Here is a 20,115-nt window from a genome sequence, read left to right on the forward strand (position 1 = left end):
ACAAACATCTGTAGGTTTGAAGAATTTCAGGCAAATTGCTTTGCCGTCCGCGGGGCTTCAGGCGCAAACCCGTATTGGGCTTCCTGCCGGGCCCAGCCGGAGCGGCGCCGCCCCGCCGCCATGCCGCGGGTCGCCCTGGGTACTGTAGTTTTCAGCGGCGCGGCGGGAGGATGCCTTCCCGCGGCTTAAAATCTCCCTGAAGGAAAGTAAGTTTTTCTTTGGCTCCCGAGAAGCGCGTGCTCCGCGGCCGCCGCGTACCCCTCAGTCCCGGGGTCGCTGTCGGCGCTTGGCCTCCCGCAGCCAGGCGTTCCCGCCGGGGGGGCGAGGGGGCGGCGGCGGGGCCATGTGCTCCGCGCTGCCGGCGCGGGTAAAATGGCGGGGGCTGCTGCTGCCGCGGGGGGCATGGCGGGCTCGCATGGCCGGGGCTGCCGGGCCCGGGCCGGGCCGCGCAGCGGGGCCGCTTCGTGCAAACGCTCCGGCCTCTTTATTTTAACCCGGGTGCTGCACCTCTACTCGTTCACTGCGATAAAGGGTCGTGTGGAGGTGTGATTTTTTGCCCCCCCCCCCCCCGGTCGTCTGATTTTTGTTAACCATGCCTCTCTTGTTCAGATTTACTTTGGGGGAGCTTGAAATGTAACATTTTTCAAAAATACTCCAGTTTAAAGTATTGTAAAACGCACATAACTCTTATTGGTGCATTTTGCTCTGCTTGATAGGGCTTTGAAGAAGTGGTGAAATATTTGCTTTAAAGTAAATATTAAACTTCTGGCATTTCTTGCTTTGGACTTTGGCCTGCTTTGATTCTTTCCTTGCTGTTTGCAAAGTTGGGGGCTTACCGACATTAATACTGGCCCTCCTCTTTTTTTTTTATTTTGAATTTATCCAGTGGAAACTTGGAATTAATGAGCACAGATAATACTTTAAAGTATATATTTCATTTTGGTATGTATGTGTAAAATTGAAATACTAACACATGATATTCCCCTCACCCCCAACCCTCCCATTGTTCATTCTGGTTCTTATCTATCATCTTTGATGATGAAAGGCCCCCTGAACGCTTTCAGCTCTATTTAGGAAGAGTTTGAATTGTCAGGATTCAATCTTTCTGGGGGGATAAAATTTGAAGCTCCTATTTATTTTTAATAATGAAACTTGTGGTAACATTTTGCCTAAGAAACACACAATTCAGCTATTCGAAGAATAAAGTTGGCACATGGTGTAACTGCTATGGTAGAATTACCTATTTCTTCTAACAGTCCAGATTGCTGCTGCTGCTGCAGAAGTCCATTTTTCTCAACTCCTGCTTTTCTGGAGGCAAGACTCCTGTCTTATAGATTCTCAGTTGTATCAGGGTATCAAAGATCTTTATTGTATTCTCAGTCCTAATTCTGGCATTTAGAGTGATGCTCCAGTGAAACACAGATAATGATGAAGTCTTATTGTTTTGTAAAGCTGTCTAAAACATCTGATATACCAGACTATGTTGGCAGGTGAGAGCCAGGAATTAGTCCTAAATAAAAGACATGGGCAAAAGAAAATTTTTAAACCCAAAGCTGTAATTAAAAAAAGAAAATAAGTGCTGCCTGATCCTGGAAGCATCTGAACTCCTTAGGCAACTCTTTAGGGAATTTAAACCTGAGGAAATTTAAATTTCTCTAAGGTTCCATTGTTTTCCTTCTGCATGGGCCTCATACTACCTTAGCTTAAAGCGGCAGCTCTGTGATCCTTCTTGGGCAATTGTACCAGTTTAGGCACTATGGCTGCTTATTCCTGTACCTTGCATTGCACCAGCACAGCTGTCTGCGCCATTGACATGGTGAACCAACTCAGGTGACTGATCCATATGGGGAAATACATTTGCAGAGAAACATGGATCTTTCCCCCTTCTCACCCCTCATTTGATTCTCTGATCTGACTTGATGACTATACACAGGGTGGGGCAAGAGGTGGGAAGAAGCAGGGGGGAAGGTAAATTGTGAAGCAGTGTTTGCCGCTGACTGTGGTAAAGTTTCTTGAACAATCAAAGGTGATCTGAGGGTGGTGTTCACAGGACAGCTCTGCTGATTAACAGTCTGCTACTACAGTAAGGACCTCTTTCCGCACTTTCTGACTGCCTGCATCTGCTGCTTCCTTTGTACTGGCTCTAGGGATTGCTTGTGATTGCGTGATCCTTCAATGAGTTGCTTGGGTTCACTAAACTGACAGAAAATGATTTCCTTTTTCTTATTTTACTGAGTTGGTTTTCTGGCAGGTTGGTAAACCGAGTGAGTTAACTCAGAAGTCAAAAGAGGGTCAATGTGGAGAGCACTGAACTCTGCAACTGAGAGAGGGGAAGAACCAGACTATTCCTCCCAACAGCAGAAAATAGACTGTGTCCGTTGGATACTCCAAGCTTCAAAAAGACAGCCAAGCCAAGATCCCTGTACTGCTAGAAGAAGTGGTCTTATCTTCTGCCTCCACTCCCAGTTGCATGTTTCCAGCCCTTCCATTGTGATATGGTGCAATTTCTCATGTTGTAATGCAGGTCAGAGGACTTCTCTAACTTAAAACTTTTTTATTACTATAATTTATTTTATTATAATTATTGTAGTGTTTTCCAGTATTATTGGCTTCCTGATCCAGATGACTGCACAAATTTTGTGTGTGGGTGGGAGAGGGAATGAGAGATTGGAGGTGGAGAAGGGAGTGGGACCAATGGGAAGCTGCACCAGCAAAAATTAATTTAAGCCAACTGTGAAACAACATTTGGTGAAACTGCAGCCTGCACATTTCATCTTCTGTTTCTTGTCCAAGCTTGAACAAGGTTCCAGAAGTTGGCAAAGGCTCTCTGAGGAGACTAACTTGGAGCTCACCTAACATGTACTGAAATGTTTGTGCATCTCATAACATGCAGTGGACTCTGCTTTTAAGAAACAACCACCAGAGAAATCAAACAGCCTGCTGATTAGAGTGTTAATTCAGAAAATGGAAGAGCTGGATTTAGTCTGAGAGAATTTTGGACCACATCTCCTACCTGGCTGCTGACAAGTTTGGCAACTGAGTAAAGGATGGGAAGGGGGTATGGCGGTAGCCTAGCTGTTGAAGCCCTCAGCTGGGAGGAAGAAGTCCTAAGTTTTAGCTTCTGCTGCAAGTCATTCTTTAAATATTTTATCCCATTACTGTTCTGTGAAAAAATGCATAAATGGTTCTGTCTTCTAGGATTAGAACCTAAGACAACATTACACGGAGTTTTGTGGCAACTAGTTGCAGAGCCTTCTCCATTTTGTGTTCTTTCTCTGTCCTGGGAGTCTTAAAGTCTTTTTCTTCTCTTGCCTAACTTCGAGAGAAAGTGTCCCTTCTCATTTAGGCTAAAACCAAGGGCTAAGAGCTCTTTTCCAGGGATGGGGAAGTGTGGATTTGGGCCTTCTTGGTGACACTGGGCTTGGATTCCCTGTGTTTGAGGTAAATGCTCTAACTGCTATGCCGTTTTATAGCCTCAGCTCTAGGAAAGGTGGGAGTTAAGATGCTCCAGGCATGGACCATATCTTCTAAATAAAGAAAGTTGGATGCCTATGACTAGTTTGGGAATCCCAGTGTTGGGAAATTAAGGTTTTGCAACTTTTAATTAGGAGATAGCTAAAGTTACATGTTACATGTGAATGCATCCAGCAGATTGTTGCTGCCTAAGTTCTTCCTGCCCTGCTGTGTCATCCCATCCCTTCCCTGGTAGTGGATCTAGGCCTTGGCTGACTGCACAGTAAGCCAATTCAGCTAGCAGAAAACCTAAATTTTTGTGTCAGGTTGGTTTTGTGATGGTTTAGCAAACCGATTGTGCTCGAATGAGCACCAGAGCCAGTGCACGGAAAGAGCTGGGAAAGTGTGGCTGGGTTCAGGACATCCTCTTTCAATGGCAACAAGGTACGTGAATGAGTCCAGCTGTCTTATGAAATACCACCCTCTGTCCATATTGGCTGTAGCCTAACATTGCACTGCATGCCAGCTTTAATTTACCTTTTTTTATTATTTCAGGATTCTAAATACAAAGCCTTAAGCAAGAAAATTGAAAGTTTCTAAGCCTATATTCATTTTCACATACATAAGTAGACTGTTTTTCTTCCCCAAATGTGGTTAGAATCCTGAAACTGAATTAATTTCACTATGAGTTACTTAATTATCACTGATTCTGAAAAATGATCCTATTGATTTCAGAGACTAGTTATGCATGTGGCATTAAATGCATGTGTAAATTTTCATAACGGAGTGTAAACCTCCTTGTGTGGCAGAGGTCTTTCTGAAGGGCTGAAGCACTTCGGATGCTGCACAGTGCAATGTTGTAATTATACCTAAGTGTTACCATTGTCCCTGCACTCTCAACTCAGATTTTGTTGAAACTAAGACACTAATAAAAATATCTTTTAAGTTACTTTGTTTTGCGACAGTTTTTTCGTGCAGGTTTTCAAGATTTGGTTTATTTGGCTCACAAAAAACAAAACACACTCCACCCACGTCTGTCATTCAAGGATTATGTGGAAACCCAACAGCATTGCAGCTTAACTTAAAAAAAAATACTGTCTGAAGCAGTGAGCTGCCACCAATGATGCCCCTTGCTGCTTGTACTAAATTGCATAGATCTTATTTTAATTACACCTTTTTAGTGCTTTAGTCGGGGTGAAGTAAGAAGATAATGCTGGCGTATTATGAGGCTCCACCCAGCTGAGATAAATATTTAGGTAACTTGCACCACCTACTTATGACATGAAACTAAAACTTGGGAAGAGCTTGCTTCAGGAGTTTACATTTTCCTACGCTTCTAAAGTTATCTTCATAACCTTTGTATTAATGCAACCTAGGTAGCTCAGTTTAACCCCCAAGTCTGTGTGCAGAGGACCAGTTCTAGGAAGAGTCAGTGGCTCATGTCCCTGAGATACTGAGAAGGGGCAGCAACTGAATTAGTAACCTCCCCTCCCTTCTACCTGTACTTGAAGTCTCACCATGCCTTGTGGAGGAGTCAAGATGGGGAAAACTCTGTTACTGTTTTGTTTTGGGTTTTTTTGCCTTCCTCACTCTATTTTCTCTGCTCCACAGGCCCTGACCTAGTGGAGGAGTTGCCCAGCTTCTTAGTGAGCCCCACCCCTGTGGAGGATAAAGGTCTCTAGGCTGATGCTCATCCCCACTGATTTACTACTGGCAACCTCAGGGATAGGCTTTGGAAATCAACTTGTCTTCACTGTATCCTCATGTCCCCTCCTCTTGGATACGTGGAGTGATTAGCTTCTTTCTGCTTTCCTGTTCCTATTTTATATAAGGACCTAGAAATAGACCCTTGCCTGAAATGCTACCTGTCTTTGTTTTAAAACGTCTTTTAAACAAACACATTTCTCTTCTTTATGATAGCAGACAGTGGTTGATTAAGGTAATTATGTACCGTGTTTTGGAATCTTTTTGGCTTGTGCTTGTTATAGGAATTTCATGTGTTATTCCCCCAAACCTTTGTGTGTGATAATTCTTGCAGAAGAAATCATCTACCTTGGGAATGGCTTTTACTCTTTTGAGAACAAATTTTTGACTCCTGCATTAGGGACAAAATAAACAGAAATCTTGACTCTTCAGAATTTTTGCTTTTAATACAAGAAATTGCTGGGCAGCAGAGAGCCCATACAGCATCTTTCTATGACCGTGTTGCAGGGGTGAGAAAAAGAAAGGCCACCACTGCTAGTTTTGGTCTCCTAAACTGACCTCACTGCCAGAAGAAGTTCTTGTCAAGCTAAATCCCTAAACAAAAGTTGCTAGGACACCACTTGTGGGATGCACAAATAACATTGGGTTTTTGAAGTTAAAAAAATGTATGAAACATATTTTTATTCAAATTTTATTATAAAAATGGTTAATTTTTATTTGAACATATGATCCATGACTTGTTCTCTTTACCTCTCCCAATTAAATTTTATGATTTTTTTATATATATATATATATGTATGTATGTATATATTTTTCCACCTGACAACAGTATTAGAATATATCACTTTTGGAAAAAGGGAAGTGATGCTTTGACTGAGTTGCCAGCATGGTGAGTTACTTTGGCTGGCAACGGTGTCACTGGATCTTCAGGCCTGTCCTTCTGTCATTGTACTACTTTTAAGCAGTAGGCTTAATGGAACATTAATGTCATGCACTTTATTCTTCCATACTGTTGATATGCATGGGACTATGCGTAGCCACATTTTTAAATAAAGGGAGTATGTTTACAGTCAGATTAGTGAACACTTTTTAACAGCAAAAAATAACTGGGATGAGATAGAATTTATTTTGCATCTTTAGAATGACAGAGTGGGTGTTTTCTGCTCTATGAAGTTTTTGCTCCTCATTCCTAGACCGCTTGTGTGCAAGTGTCTGTTCTCTCTTCCCAGCTGACATGGCTGAAGTTTCCCAGTCATTGGCTAGCACGCAGTGTCATCAATGGGGCGGTAATATTGGGATGGGGGTGCTTCATTTTAACTGGAGGCTGCCTTTCTCCTTTCTCTTTGCGCATCTGAACTCTTGAGTATTGCTTACAGCACAGAAGATAGAGTAAGTATATTCTCTGTTCTGGTTTGAGTTTCTGCATTCATTTCCAATGTAGTGGTAAGAAAAAGCTGTAAAGCCTGTATTTCAGCCTATTATTGATAAACTTGGTCTTAACTTTATTATTTAATGATGATTGTTTGTGGACTTGACTGGAAACATGCTTGTTGGGTTTAATTTAAGTGTAGGAGATACATGATACTACATGATGAATGTTTATTAGTATTCTTTTTTGGGTTTTTTTTGTCCTAGGTTGCTATCTGTATCTAACAGATCCCTTTACTGTAGCCCTCCCCTTCTTTTTTTTTCTTGAATTTTTGTATCAAGGAGGTTTATCATAACTCGGTGTACCAAATATGTATACCATAACTGATAATTTTTATCCCAATATATATTTTGTTAATCACAAGGAATCGAGGAGGTTTGTAATCAAAATGTTTGTGTAAATTTGCAACGTGTGTATTTTGTCAAACCCAACTGAGTAGAAAGTTATTGGCCAACCCCACCTGAAAATACATTATAAAATAAGTTATATTTTAACTGCAGTGTATTTAGTTCATAGTAAACAATTCAGGGCCAATTTTCTGTATTTTATCTTTGTATTCATGTTTATTTTGTCTTTTTTATTATTAATATTTTTTGACCTGATGTTTTGCTTGAAAGGATCACTCTCTGAGCATATCATTCCTTCAACAGGGGGTTAAAATATGTTAGCTAATGTCACTGCAGTACCCTCTAAAACATTCACTGTCTCTTTCTGTCTAAAGTTTATTACAGAAGACTTGGATTTAGAAGTTAGGCTCACCATATGCACTGAATAGCGCCTTCCGAGTAGAAGCTGTTCCCTGCACAGTTGAGGTCCTCAGGAAAGACAGGTTTCTCCGGGCTCCATCGGAGCAGCTCTCCGTGGGAGGCAGCTCTTGTGTAAGGGGCCAGCGGTTAATGTTTTGAATCGAGTTGTAGCAGCTGACATGGCGTTGAGGCCCATGCCCAGCCTCATCAATTGGCTGAAAATCTGCTTTCCGCCATGCCTGTGGTAAGGGCATTTTTCCCTTAGCAACCATTTCCTTTTCTTTTCCCTTTTGTTTACGATAATTCTCTTGTGCTCCCACCAGGAGTTCTGCCTAGTGGCGCTTTGGAAGGGGAGTGTATTCACCTGTGTGCATTCAAATTGCAGACAGGTTTATGGGAGGCTGCCTTGGAAGGCGCTGTGCGCGTTGGCAAACGCAGGTCAACGACCAGCCACTTAATGGAAGAAACGCGGGGAGTGGTCAAGGGTTAAATGTTACGTTTGCTAGGATTACAACACAGAGACCAGTTGTTCCATCTGACTGAAGTTCTTATCTAGAACGTGTTCCTCCCCCTCACAAATGTGAGACGGTTGGTACACTAGAGACCGGAGACCTCTTTGCTGGGCGTGCAAAAGTCCTTAAATCAGATAAATCATTCTGCTTTCTGCACAAAACTGTTTTTGTTTATTCCCATTACTTAAAATGCTTTAAAGCAATTTTTATAGGTTTCAAACGTTATTTTGTATATGTTATGATTCAAAGCTCTTATTTTTTCTTGAAAATAACACATGCTCCACTTGGGCTTAGGACCACATTTTGCTTTGCTGAATGGCTTCTTCAGCTTATTCACTTCTTCTGTGAATAAGTTCACAGAAGTTCAGTGGCATCATTTGTAATTTATATACAGTTGGACGAACATGACTATTTCAGCTTATTCTTTGAACAGCTTAGGAAGCTAGCTGTTTACTAATTTCTGATTTTTTTTTTTTCCAGCTTAAGTGAACTCTTCTATTCCCTGGCTAGTTGAGTGGTATCATTTTTGGGATGATAAGTTTGAGATGGTGTGCATCAGTAAATATGTATAGAATACATATGGAAATACACAAGTAGGTCTTAAAAAGCAAAGGCTAACTTTGCAAACTACTCAAAGAAAAAGCTGTAATATTCACCTCAATAGAACATGTGTGAGGTACGGGCACACACAGGGAATGACATTGAAGGGGTGAAACTGAGAGAGTTCATTTTATTTTTGTGACCAGTTCATGTTCATACTGTTAAAAAACATTAAGTTTGCCTTCCAAGATGCTGAACAGCTTCAGTCTCAAGGGACATTAGTGTTAGGTTTCTGCTTCCTCATTTCTTTAAGAGTGGCTTGCTACCAAAAATCTAACTTAGGAGCGGGGTTGTTTTTTTCCCCCTTTTGACCAGCTCCAGAGCCATCTCTTAGTGCAGCAGTGCAAGTGCTAATGACAGTGTAAGGGAAGGGGTAAAAATGCACAGCTGAGAAAAGGAGGCAGGCCTGGCCCCCTGGGAGACCACCAGGACCAGGCAGTGGCAGGCCATGCTTACATCGGGTCATGATGAAATTGCTGCCTTCATTCATGGTAGTTAATCTACCTCCCACTGAAGCCAAAGAGAGTGTTAAGGTTTTTCTGAAACTCAGTGGAATGAGAGAGGCGTGAATGTCACTCAGTACCTTGCCAGGGAGAGCTCTCTCTGTTTATGGCCCGTGGTCCTCCCTGTTGTTTGCCTCGTGGTTATTCTCTCCTAAGAAGAATCAGAGCTGGAAGTTGATTTCCCTGTTTTGTTGCTCTTAAGCTTTCCTTTTCATGAAGTGTTATGAAGTGTATGAAGTATTTAGTATGTTTTTATGAAGTATATTATGAAGCCTATGAAGTATTTAGAGATCTTTCAGGTGTTACTTCTAAGAAATCCTGAGTCGCACTATTTAGCTCCCTAACGCTGTAATACAGAGCAATTGGTTCTTCATCAGACAAACCTCTTTGCAGCCTTAGGTTCTCCAGGAACTTATATAGGTTACATGTCACATCCTGGTCACTCATAAGGCTTTTTTTTTCCTACATCACAGACTTCTGTATAATTTGGAATATTTGCCAATCTGATAACAGGAAAACCAGTATTACCCTGCAGGTTACATTTGTGTGCTGAAGGGTTTCAATGTTTGACACCTACATTAATGTCACACCAGATTAAGCCAGTGCTATCCACTTTCACACACAACATTTTTTTAACCAACAAAACCCTTATAGGAAAATCCTGGCCTGAAACAAAGTGACGTTCACACCTGTTGGAAATGCAGTCTGTGAAGCTCTTGCTGTCCTAACCTCACTCCTCTAATTCTGGCTGTTTTGCTTCCATTCTGGTTTTACGCAGACTAATGGCTGATCGGGTGCTTGTGATTGGCAGTGGAGGGAGAGAGCACGCTCTGGCCTGGAAATTGGCCCAGTCCCCACATGTAAAACATGTGTATGTTGCACCAGGAAATGCAGGAACAGCTGACAATGGAAAAATTTCAAATTCAGGTAAAAAAAATTTTTTTCAAATTTTATAGTTAAACTTGTAAATTATTCCATTAATCAATTTACAATCTTAGCTGTTAATGTGAAAGGATTTTTTTTATCTTTAAAGTTTGAGACATGTAAAACAGATCTTATAGATGTAGCGGGAGGAGGTTAAGAAGAAGAAATGTCTGAGCAAAGCCTTGTGCAACCTCCACTGATTTTATGAGCTCAGTTGCAGTGGCTAATTCTTTGGATTTGGGGGTGGAGGACGCAGTCAAAACTCCATCTGTCTGTGTTGCAGATGCCTCTGGGGAGTAGCTTGGGCTAGCTGTAGTGATTCCTGTCTCCCAGCTGCCTAACTGGGAAGGGATAATGGTTTAGCCTGGTATGCACTGCGTTTCAGCAACTGTTTGGTGAACAGTTGAAAAGTGCCTGCAGCAAATGCAGGCACCTCTCAGAGAGTGGCAGAGCAGGCTGCTTTGAGCAGGAACCGCTACTAAATTATTTTCACACGTGCTTTGAAGCCCTGTGATCCCTCAAACCTGTAATATGAGTATTTTCTCATCTAAAATATTCCAGCTTAGGAAAATGTTCATTTTTTTGTGTTTATGATGTTTAGAGGTTAGGATTATTTTTAATAATAATCTTAATACTAGCTGCCTGTTTTGAGCTTCTAACTTCATATATTAAGCTCTGAGTGGTGTAATTGAAACTATTAATATTTACCAATTTTGAAAAATCAAGCTTAAGGTGTTTCAAATTGAGCATCTAAAATTAGATGCTATGTTTAAAAATACTTGTCTAAGGTGCTTGCCTGGAGGCACACAGTGAATCAATATGAAACCTAGGATAATTACTCAGAAATTCCTGTCTCATGTCCTTTGTATACCAGTTCCTGGAAGGGTATTTTAAACAACTAACTTAAGTTTCAGCTTTAAACATATGTTTACGTGCAGAACTAAAATTAACACAGCATGCATGTGAACATGAATTATATGCATCTGTTTTCTGCATTTATATTTGTATGTGAGTAAAATCTCTTTTTATTACCATTTCATGCAGGAACATGAATCCTGTCAGACTTTTGTACAGCGGATATATTATCATATTTAATTCCATTTGAATGCTTAATTACTAGCAGTTTAAATATCTTTGTTCATACTTTAAATATTCACAACACCATAAGCAGTTGTTTGTTCTGTTTGATCTCAGAGGAGACAGCAGGAGGAAGAGCAGCTCAGGAAAGTCAAATGTTTCCCTCTCATCCGGAGGGGCAAACAAAAATCTTTGTCCTTGTGCTTAATTGGGTCAATGCCAGTTTGTACGGCCTGCAGAATGTTAATTTCAGTATTTTTTTGCAAGCAGTGCCTTTCAAAAACTCCTGAGCTTTTCTCTCACCTTGTTACGCCATAAAAAATACTGCATCCTCCGAGTGCAAAATATTTGAACGTGTGCATAGTAATGCTTGAGCCAGGTCCATGAAATCTACAGCATGTGCTGAAATCCTTTTTTCTGGGCTATGGGCTCACATGTGCTGTAGGAGAGAAATCCACAGCCAACTGGGAGAAGGGCAGAATCTACCTAAAAAGAAGCAATTCATATCTGCTCGGACGTTTTAGTCCTAGCACTGGGGTCTAGATTTTTGCTCATGGAAGAAAACGGAAAAACAGTTTTACAGAGGTATGTGAGCCCTATGATATCATGTAAAGCTTGGCAACCAACGCCTGTGAAACTGCTACCATTGTTTTTGGTTTTCAGTGTAATCAAGACTTGGCTCTGAAAGTTGATCCTCTCCTATGGTTCATGAAATTTCCTTTAACAAGCATTGAAACTCTGGTTCTCAGATGATTTCCCCAACATGTAAAGGCCAACTTAAAATTATAAATGATTTTCAATCATATAAACCTTGCCTGTATCTCTGTCAAAAAAAGTTTCATGGTTAATTTGAGCCAGCAATTGTTTCTGTCAATAAAGACATATTTGGGTTGAGTGGCTAAATATAGTTTTGTATTTAATTTATACTTAATTAGCAGGGCTGATTTTTTTGCCAGAAGTGTGTAGAATGGTTTGCTGAATCCTGCTGGAGACATACATAAACATGTCTGTGAATGGACATTAGCATTCTGACATCTCTTTCCATTCCATTTTAGCTCTGAATATAACTACTACTCTTAACTTTAAGCTCCAGCTCTGAAAATCCTGGTCCAGTTTCCTTCTGTCTAGTTTGCAAGGAATATTTAGCCGTCTTTTTGAGAAATAAAACTCTGCTACGAAAAACCTCCCCATTCAGTCTAAATACTGAGGAAAATAGGGTTTGGGGGGAGAGTTACAATTATGTATTAACAACGTGACTTAGACCTTTTATTTGTTACCAGGACATTTCCACATAATGTAAATTTTGTGCCATATTCACTGTCCCATGCCTCTTGTAGTTAAGGCCTGCAGGAAGACAATTCAGCCCAGTCACCTTTAGGGGTCTTGCCTTTCCCTTCTCCCTTTCCTATGGACTAATTTTGTAGGGAAGAGGGATGGCCCCTTTTCTGTTGCCCAGCAAAATCCCCTTCTATTCAGTCAGGATCTGCTGTTCTTAACTGCTTTCACAACATCCCCACAGGACTGAAAGACAAACCTCTTCAATACTAACCTTTATTTTAATCAGAATTTTAAAGCCAAGTGTGTTATGCTTTTGTTTTTGCTCTCCTGTGAGCCAGAAGTAAATTGGTGTAAGTTGCACACAAAAGAAAAAGCCTTCTCTTTTCCTTACTTGCATATGTTAGTGAAAAAGAATAACTGAACTCTTAAATAGCTATCAAGGAGGTAATTTCTACTAGTGTTCAGTCTGTTATTCCTCCCACTCTACCCAAATAGGGTAAGTCTATAATCAAAATGTAGGTTTCAGATAGCTTTTTTGTGTTATTTAGAGATAACTGCTGCTCTTATGGAAGCAGAGAATTTATTAATACAGGATGGCAGAAATGAAGAGGATACCAGCACAAAACTGTGTAAATTTGTCTAACAGAAGATGCTTTATCATTGCGGTTGGAAGAGCAAACCCGAATGCTTTAATCATTTCCTTGACACACTGACTCTCCTTTCTCTCCCTTCACTTCCTCAGAAGCTAGCTGCAATAGAGAATCAACTCTAAACATGGTTGCCAGTATGATTACTAACACTACATCACAGAAACAGAGGGAAAACTTAAAGCAAAGGAGTCCAGCTCCAAGGAGGATTTGTACTTTACTCCGTTTGCCAAATTCCTACTCTGTCGGGTCAGTCGCCTCCCCATGCAGGCAGCCAATCCACACCAGGCTGTGTTCACAGCTTTTTGGCAGAGTCTATGAGTTCATGTTGCAGCCCCCTCTAGACCTTGGCTCTATTTATTCTTGATAAAAGCAGTGGAATTGCATTGCCTTTGCATGAATTCTGATCATGAGACTTGACATTATTGTCTTTCTTGCAAGGTTTTTTCTTTTGTATGCACATTTGCTGGCGTTCCAAGTATCGTCCTGTTAAATGCTTGTGTATAAAAAGATAACTGTCCCAGTAGTCTAAGATCATATATCCTTACCAAAATTAACAGCACCTTCCCTTATTAAGTTCAGCCTAATGTAAGAAAAAGTGTTTGGGTCCTCCTTTGTTTCAGTGAGTTCATAGATTAGTGTGGCATTTTTAAGCTGGCACTACAGTGAAAGAAGGAAAAAAAAAAACAAAAACAAAAGAAAGCAGTTGCTATCCTACCCCAAGCTGCTTATTTCTGTCCCCTGCACCATGCTGGCACAAGCATGTGTACAGCTTTATAGTGAACCTAATCAGGGAGGAGATTGGCTGAAAAATAATATCTTTTTTACTTGTGGGTTATTTTTCACTTGTATCTGTTACAATCCTTGCGCTGGCAAATAGGATATTCCCAGAGATGGGAACAATTTATGTATGTTAGTGTAGAGGAACTGGAACTTCTGTTGTTCTATTCTGCAAGAGCGAGGTGGGTTTAAAATGCATGTCAAACTATGACCTATGATTGGGGGGTTGGGTTTTTTTTGTTTTAGGGTATTTTTTTTTTTGTAGACACATACAGACCTCACATGTGTAAGTTTCTATATTAGTGTAGGCTTTACCCTCTAGATGCGCAATGACCTGTCATTAAAGAATGTGAGACTTGTGAAAATGATGCTTCAGTGTTATATGATAAATAATTGCTAAGTGATGGTAATGAACTGCAATCTTACCACCTTTTGTGTCTTTGACAGCTGTTTCAGTCATCAATCATGCTGCACTTGCCCAGTTCTGCAGAGATCAGGAGATCAGGATGGTCGTGGTTGGTCCGGAGGTTCCTCTGGCTGCTGGTAAGAGAAAGCAAACTAAAAATCATAGCCTTTGTATTTTAGGAAGAAAACTAAATCTTAGTCTCAGTCTTCTTCCCACCACAGTCAACAGTATCTGAGTGTCTTCGATAGGAATGGAAGCAGATCCACTGTGGCAGTTTCCCTTGAACTCAGGGTTCGGCTGTGATGAAAATGAATTTCTGAAGTGTACTGTGTGAACGATGTAACAATTACAATATCCTGAACTGTTTCGTTTCTTTCTAAGTGCTTTGATTTAATAAAAGAGGTATCAAGGTATCACCATGTTTCCATGTAGTAAAAGAGGTATCACAGTGTTTCCGTTTATGAACAGTAACAAGGGGTTTTATTTTCCTATGGAGGTTTCATTTTTTGAAATAATAACCATTTGGGCCTTACTAAACAAAATTTTATAAATATGTTCATAATTTTTCTGCTTTATCCTTTTATGTGGTCAAGAATTATTATCTCCTGTTGTCTTCATGAAATAACTCATGGACTTTTTGGCTAAAAGCTATAATAAAACACAGGAAGACTGTCACCTCTTACCAAATGCAACAGATCTTTTTAGCCCCAAACGTTGCAGGATTACCTGCTGCTGATTACAGTAAAGACTGCATCTTAAGGTCCTTCTGGTAAAATAGTGGCTGGATAGATGGCTTATCATTCCTGACATATTGTTCCAGCAAATTAATACACCGGTGGATTTGGACAATGCATGAATCTTATAAATCTTCTGGTAATTTGAATAACTTTTTTGTGTCATTATTTTTAGGAATTGTTGATGACTTGACAGCGGCTGGAGTGAGATGTTTTGGTCCAACAGCAAAGGCTGCTCAGCTGGAGTCCAGTAAGAGCTTTACCAAAGCTTTTTTGGACCGTCATGAGATCCCAACTGCAAGATGGAAATCTTTTACTGATCCTAAAGCAGCATGTAGCTTTATTAATAGGTAAAAATCTCTTTATAATAGAAATCTTTTTATTAAAGCAATGTGTAGTGTACTAGGTATCCAAAACAGACCAATGATTACTAATGTATCAATACTTCTGGCTGTGACACAATGTCTATAAAGGTTTTAAAGGACAATCTGACATAACACTATCACACTGCAATAAGTTTGATAATTAAGCTCCATATTTTTTGTCCCTTAATGAAAATTAAACTCAGAGTTCAGTTTAGAGGGTAATACGTGACTTTTTTTTTTTTTTTCCTCCAAATTACCTGGTATGGAAACCCAGCTTGGCGTGTGATTGTCATAGGGTGTTCTGTCTGGTTCATGCCCTGTCTCCAGGAATACAAATTCTGCATCTGAGGCTTACTCAGCAAATGATGATCTACTTATCAGAATACAACCCAGCTCATCCAAAAATGATACGATAGTAAATTGTTAAAAACAAAGCAACCTTTCAGACAGTACTGAAATTTAGTGGTGGGGAAGAAATGCAAAGTGAAAGTCCTCTACAGGCATAGCATAACAAAAGAACCCTGGATTTTGTGTGTGTGTTATTCAGTAATGCAAAGCTGTTGCTATGAAAACTGATGAGCATTTTAAACTTTCATCTATTTAACATTCAAAATTCCTACAAAATATATTTGGAATACAGAGTGTTTACTATTGAATCCCTCTCTTCCTCTTCAAAGTGCAAACTTCCCTGCACTAGTTGTAAAAGCTAGTGGCTTGGCAGCTGGCAAAGGAGTAATTGTGGCTTCGAACAAAGAAGAAGCCTGCAAAGCTGTTGCTGAAATCATGCAGGTGAGTGGAAATGTCATGCACTGACTGGCAGAGTTCTCGCACAAAATAAGTTGATAACCATGACAGAGTGTCAAAGACATTCTTGTTTTATTTACATATGATAGGAATTTAGCTAACAGAAGTGAAATCCTTTACGCATTATTTGGACAGCTATGAAGCTGTGTCATATTTATTGCTTGAGACAGAGTACTCTTTCTAGGCACAGTTCCTGTAGGGTTAAATAAAAATCTTTCTCAACTAAGACCTGTACTTATATCCATCTGGATTTTCTTTTTTTCCCATCCTTTTGAGACCTTGATATTGTAAAATAATATTAACATTAGGATTAAGCTGGATCTTGACAAGCAACCTCAGCTTTAGGCCTTGAGTCATACAGCACTTAAATGTGTAGTTAAATTTCAGTGGATTTACTTTAACTTAAATATATATTTAGGTAGCATCCTGAACAAACATATCAGGACCATCAAAATCTGTTTTTTTCCTACCTTAAAGAGAAGCAAACTGAAGTAATTATCTCAAATGATTGGAAACATAGAGCTGGAAAAAAAGACATATACAGGTCAAATCCTTAGCTGGTGTCAGCAGCACAGCATCTTACAATTCAGTGGACCTATGCTGATTCATAGGAGATGATTATCTGACACACATATATTATAACTGTTATAATTCAAGGGTCAGAATATAGGGTCTGCACTCATATTTTGTGTGTGTGTGGTTATTGGACAAAGATGTAGCTTAACATGTGGCTCACTTGTTCTGCCCTTGAACAAAACACCTTCCTTATTCTGTTAAACAGTCCTATAGGCCCACAGAATTATCTTGGCAGTGTGCTGTGATGGTTTTGTATTGCATAAATATATAGTCAGTGTTCAAACGTGGCATTGGAATGCGAGAATATTGCTCCCCTCCAATGTATTCTATATAATTGCACTTTCTGATAAAGTAAAAGTTCAGATTATAGACTTGACAGTAATTGCTATAACCTTCAGTATCATGCGTATAAACTTCAGAAAGTAGAGCATGAGGAATTGCTTAATAAGTCGTGTCATCTGCAATTTTTAAATATTCGAGCTAAAATCTACATTTATTAAAGAAAAAACAGAAAAGATGAGCAAAAACTTTACCATTGCTGATGTATCCAGAACGGAGAATGGATCCATAGTCTCAAAACTGTATTGTATTTTTTTCTTGCTTTATCAAAAACATATTTTCTTGTTGCACTTTGAATATTTTAAAATAACTGAAGCACAGAACTAAAGAGATTTTCTTTTTAATGTAGGATAAGACTTTTGGCATGGCTGGGGAAACTGTTGTTGTTGAAGAACTTCTTGAAGGAGAAGAAGTTTCTGTAAGTGTACACCTCTCATTGTAAGACTTTGATTATATCTATTGTTCCAAGTTTTTAGGAAACACCACGTAAGTGCCTACAGCAGGGATATGTAAGATTTTATTATTTAAATTAAAAACAGTTATCTGTTTATAAATAAAATTGTATTAATTAAAACTGGAAATAAAGCAGCTGTGATAAGGACCAAACTTCCTGCAATCTGTTAAAATAATTCAAATTATAAATAAAAATAACTCAAGCAGTAATCACTTGTTACCATGTGGGGGGAAAAAAAAAATCAAACTATACAGTTTTTTATTGTCATTAAGGGTGCAGTTCTGTGTTATGATTTCTCTGGCAGCAAAGACAATATAAGATGTTCCTTCCCTTCCTTATTCCTACTTCTCTGCTGTTGTTTGCTACTGACTCAGTTATACTACTTGATTTGCTCATGGGACTGCAACCTAAAGGACCCCCCCCTTTTTTTTTTCAAAAAACCCCACAACAACTTACACGTTTTCTGTGTTCTGGTTTGGAGCCCTGTCTCTACTGAATCATTGCAAGTAACTGGATGGCGAAGTGCAGAGCAAGGCAAGGTGTGGCTGCGAGTGAGGGAGGATGGAAACTCTCAGATTTGTCACTGAGAGGAATATAATGTTGAACTACGTCATGAAGTAAACTCCTCTGGAGCATGGGAACAAGCAACTGAAGACAGGTGCAGGCAGGATCCTCTTTAATCAGCTTCACTGCCAGAGAAATTGTAATGTAGAAGTGCACCTGAGGATGAAGGACCTGGAGCCAAAGGCTGTTGAATGTTTTGACAGCATCAATTTACTTTGCGGATGTAGAGCAAATATTTCTGCCATTTTAAGCTAATTCAGCTCCTTCAGTTAAAAAAGTAAATCTAATTATATTAGGAGAATGTAAAGGAGAAAAGGAGAATTAAAGCCTAGGTTTTGAGAAGGTGGCAAGGGAACTTGACACTGGCATCACACAAACTAGAACAACCAAGTACCATCTCAGGTTTCTCAGTCCTGGAGCTGAAATTGGCTTATGCTGGATTCTGTGAACATTCATCTCAGAGGTGGTGATATTTATAAAGTAAGCAGCCGTCTCCAACTGTTGCCAGTCTTTGCATAGTCTAATTTCCTGCCCAGTATAAAGAAATTAGAACTGCAGATATTGGTCATCCTTATTCCTTCTTGGTTAGCTTGACCTTGTAAGGAACTAAGGGATTAGCCAGATCTTGATTCTCTGATGAAAACTGTGTAATTCTCTTAATTAGTCCTTAGAATACTAGTGGGATTCCTGTGATACAACACAAGAACATAAACATGCAGTTTAAAATTTTTTTCCTAAGGTGACTGATAATAGTGAATTTTAAATAATGCTCATCTTGCCTGTCAAAATGATTCACCTGCCACAATTGGCTGTAGTTTTTCATATATTAATATTTTGGCATTTTGAGGCTTTGTAGAGGAATCCTTGCTTGTCTTTTAATTAGAATTATGAAGTGTTTTTATGAGTACTCCTAGCAATAGTCCAAACAGTGAACATCATCATCTAGTTTGCCAAAGATGCTGGCAGAGGTGTTATTATGAAGATACTGATCATAAAAGCATCTGGTAGATAAAATATTTATCTGGTAGATAAATATTTTGAAAGTTAATGAAGTTTTATGGACAAGGAGAAGAAAATTTTGAAAGGAATGTAATGCTTCCTTCTGGAGGAGGGGAGAAGGAAGGAAGGAATGCTTCTGCCCTCAAGCTTTTGAGTACTCCTTTTCAGCACAACTCTTGATGTTATATTGTAGTTTTTATATGTTATATAATAGGTTATTTCTGTAGTAAGGTCTTATAAACTGAGGCAATGCTTCCTGAGGTAAAAAGGAAGTGTTTAGAATACTGTAGTTTGTATTATTAGGGAAACAAAATTTATAGTCTTAATATCCATTTTGCAACACTGAAAATCAAATATATTTGCACTTCATGCAATTTCAGTCATATGCTTGGCTTTAATTATTTTCCCTGTTTTCTAGTGCTTATGTTTCACTGATGGCGTCACGGTTGCTCCCATGCCTCCAGCCCAGGACCACAAGCGATTAATGGATGGAGATGAAGGCCCTAACACTGGAGGGATGGGAGCTTATTCCCCAGCACCTCAGGTAAAAATGTATCTATAAAGAGATGTTTCACTAGAGCTCTAGTACCAAAAGCATGTGTGAATTTTCAGTTTCACTGTGATGAAGGGAAGAATGGAGAGAATGGGCTCTTGCGGGTGGATAGGGTTGCGTAAAACAAACCTAGTCTAGTAAAGCCCATAACTTGATGAAGGAGGATATTTCTACTGAATTACTTTTAATTATACAGGTGTAAGTCTTTTTTTTCCTGCAACCTTGTTTTTTTTCTTTAAGTATTATGAAATACTGATCGTTCAAACTAAGTGTTTAAAACCTATTTTTATCTTGTGCCGAACCAAGCTAAGATGAACCTTTGCTGTGGCTCAGTGCAGTTGGGTGTCTGTCTGGCAAGGAACTTTTATTTGCAGAAGGATTTACTTTGCTTTCTGTTGACCTGTGTCATGACCAGTGTTTTTTTTTCTTTTTTGATTAATATATTATTTTTCAATCCTCTATAAAGCTATTAATTTTGTTTATTGAATAAAATTTGGTCATTGAGCACTATACTTTCTAACTGTGATTTGTCTTTAAGGGGCACTATTTAAATAGACATATTGGCATATGTCTGTGCAAATGGTTTGTTCCAGTGAAACCAGTGGGTTTACTTGCACACGTAGCTCATGAAGTATGTAAAAGTTTTTGAAGAAATGCAACACGTTATG

General features: G+C 39.4%; 1 protein-coding gene across 4 annotated transcripts in view; it reads left to right on the forward strand.

Annotated features, from left to right (window-relative positions):
- GART (phosphoribosylglycinamide formyltransferase, phosphoribosylglycinamide synthetase, phosphoribosylaminoimidazole synthetase) overlaps positions 1-20,115 on the forward strand; it is a 40,731-nt gene continuing 20,616 nt past the window's right edge. Inside the window, exons 1-9 of one of the 4 annotated variants that reach the window (XM_067299048.1) lie at positions 1-206; positions 2,237-2,524; positions 2,794-3,897; positions 9,726-9,874; positions 14,101-14,196; positions 14,969-15,143; positions 15,836-15,947; positions 17,227-17,295; positions 19,313-19,438. In XM_067299048.1, coding sequence (XP_067155149.1) covers positions 3,887-3,897; positions 9,726-9,874; positions 14,101-14,196; positions 14,969-15,143; positions 15,836-15,947; positions 17,227-17,295; positions 19,313-19,438 — 738 coding nt within the window. In that variant the 5' untranslated portion in view covers positions 1-206; positions 2,237-2,524; positions 2,794-3,886. Of the gene's footprint in view, positions 207-2,236; positions 2,525-2,793; positions 3,898-7,307; positions 7,577-9,725; positions 9,875-14,100; positions 14,197-14,968; positions 15,144-15,835; positions 15,948-17,226; positions 17,296-19,312; positions 19,439-20,115 lie in introns of all 4 variants that reach the window. The other 3 variants (XM_013955321.2, XM_067299061.1, XM_067299058.1) reach the window with 3 other exon arrangements.

Source organism: Apteryx mantelli, chromosome 1, assembly GCF_036417845.1.
Source record: "Apteryx mantelli isolate bAptMan1 chromosome 1, bAptMan1.hap1, whole genome shotgun sequence".
NCBI lineage: Eukaryota > Metazoa > Chordata > Aves > Apterygiformes > Apterygidae > Apteryx > Apteryx mantelli.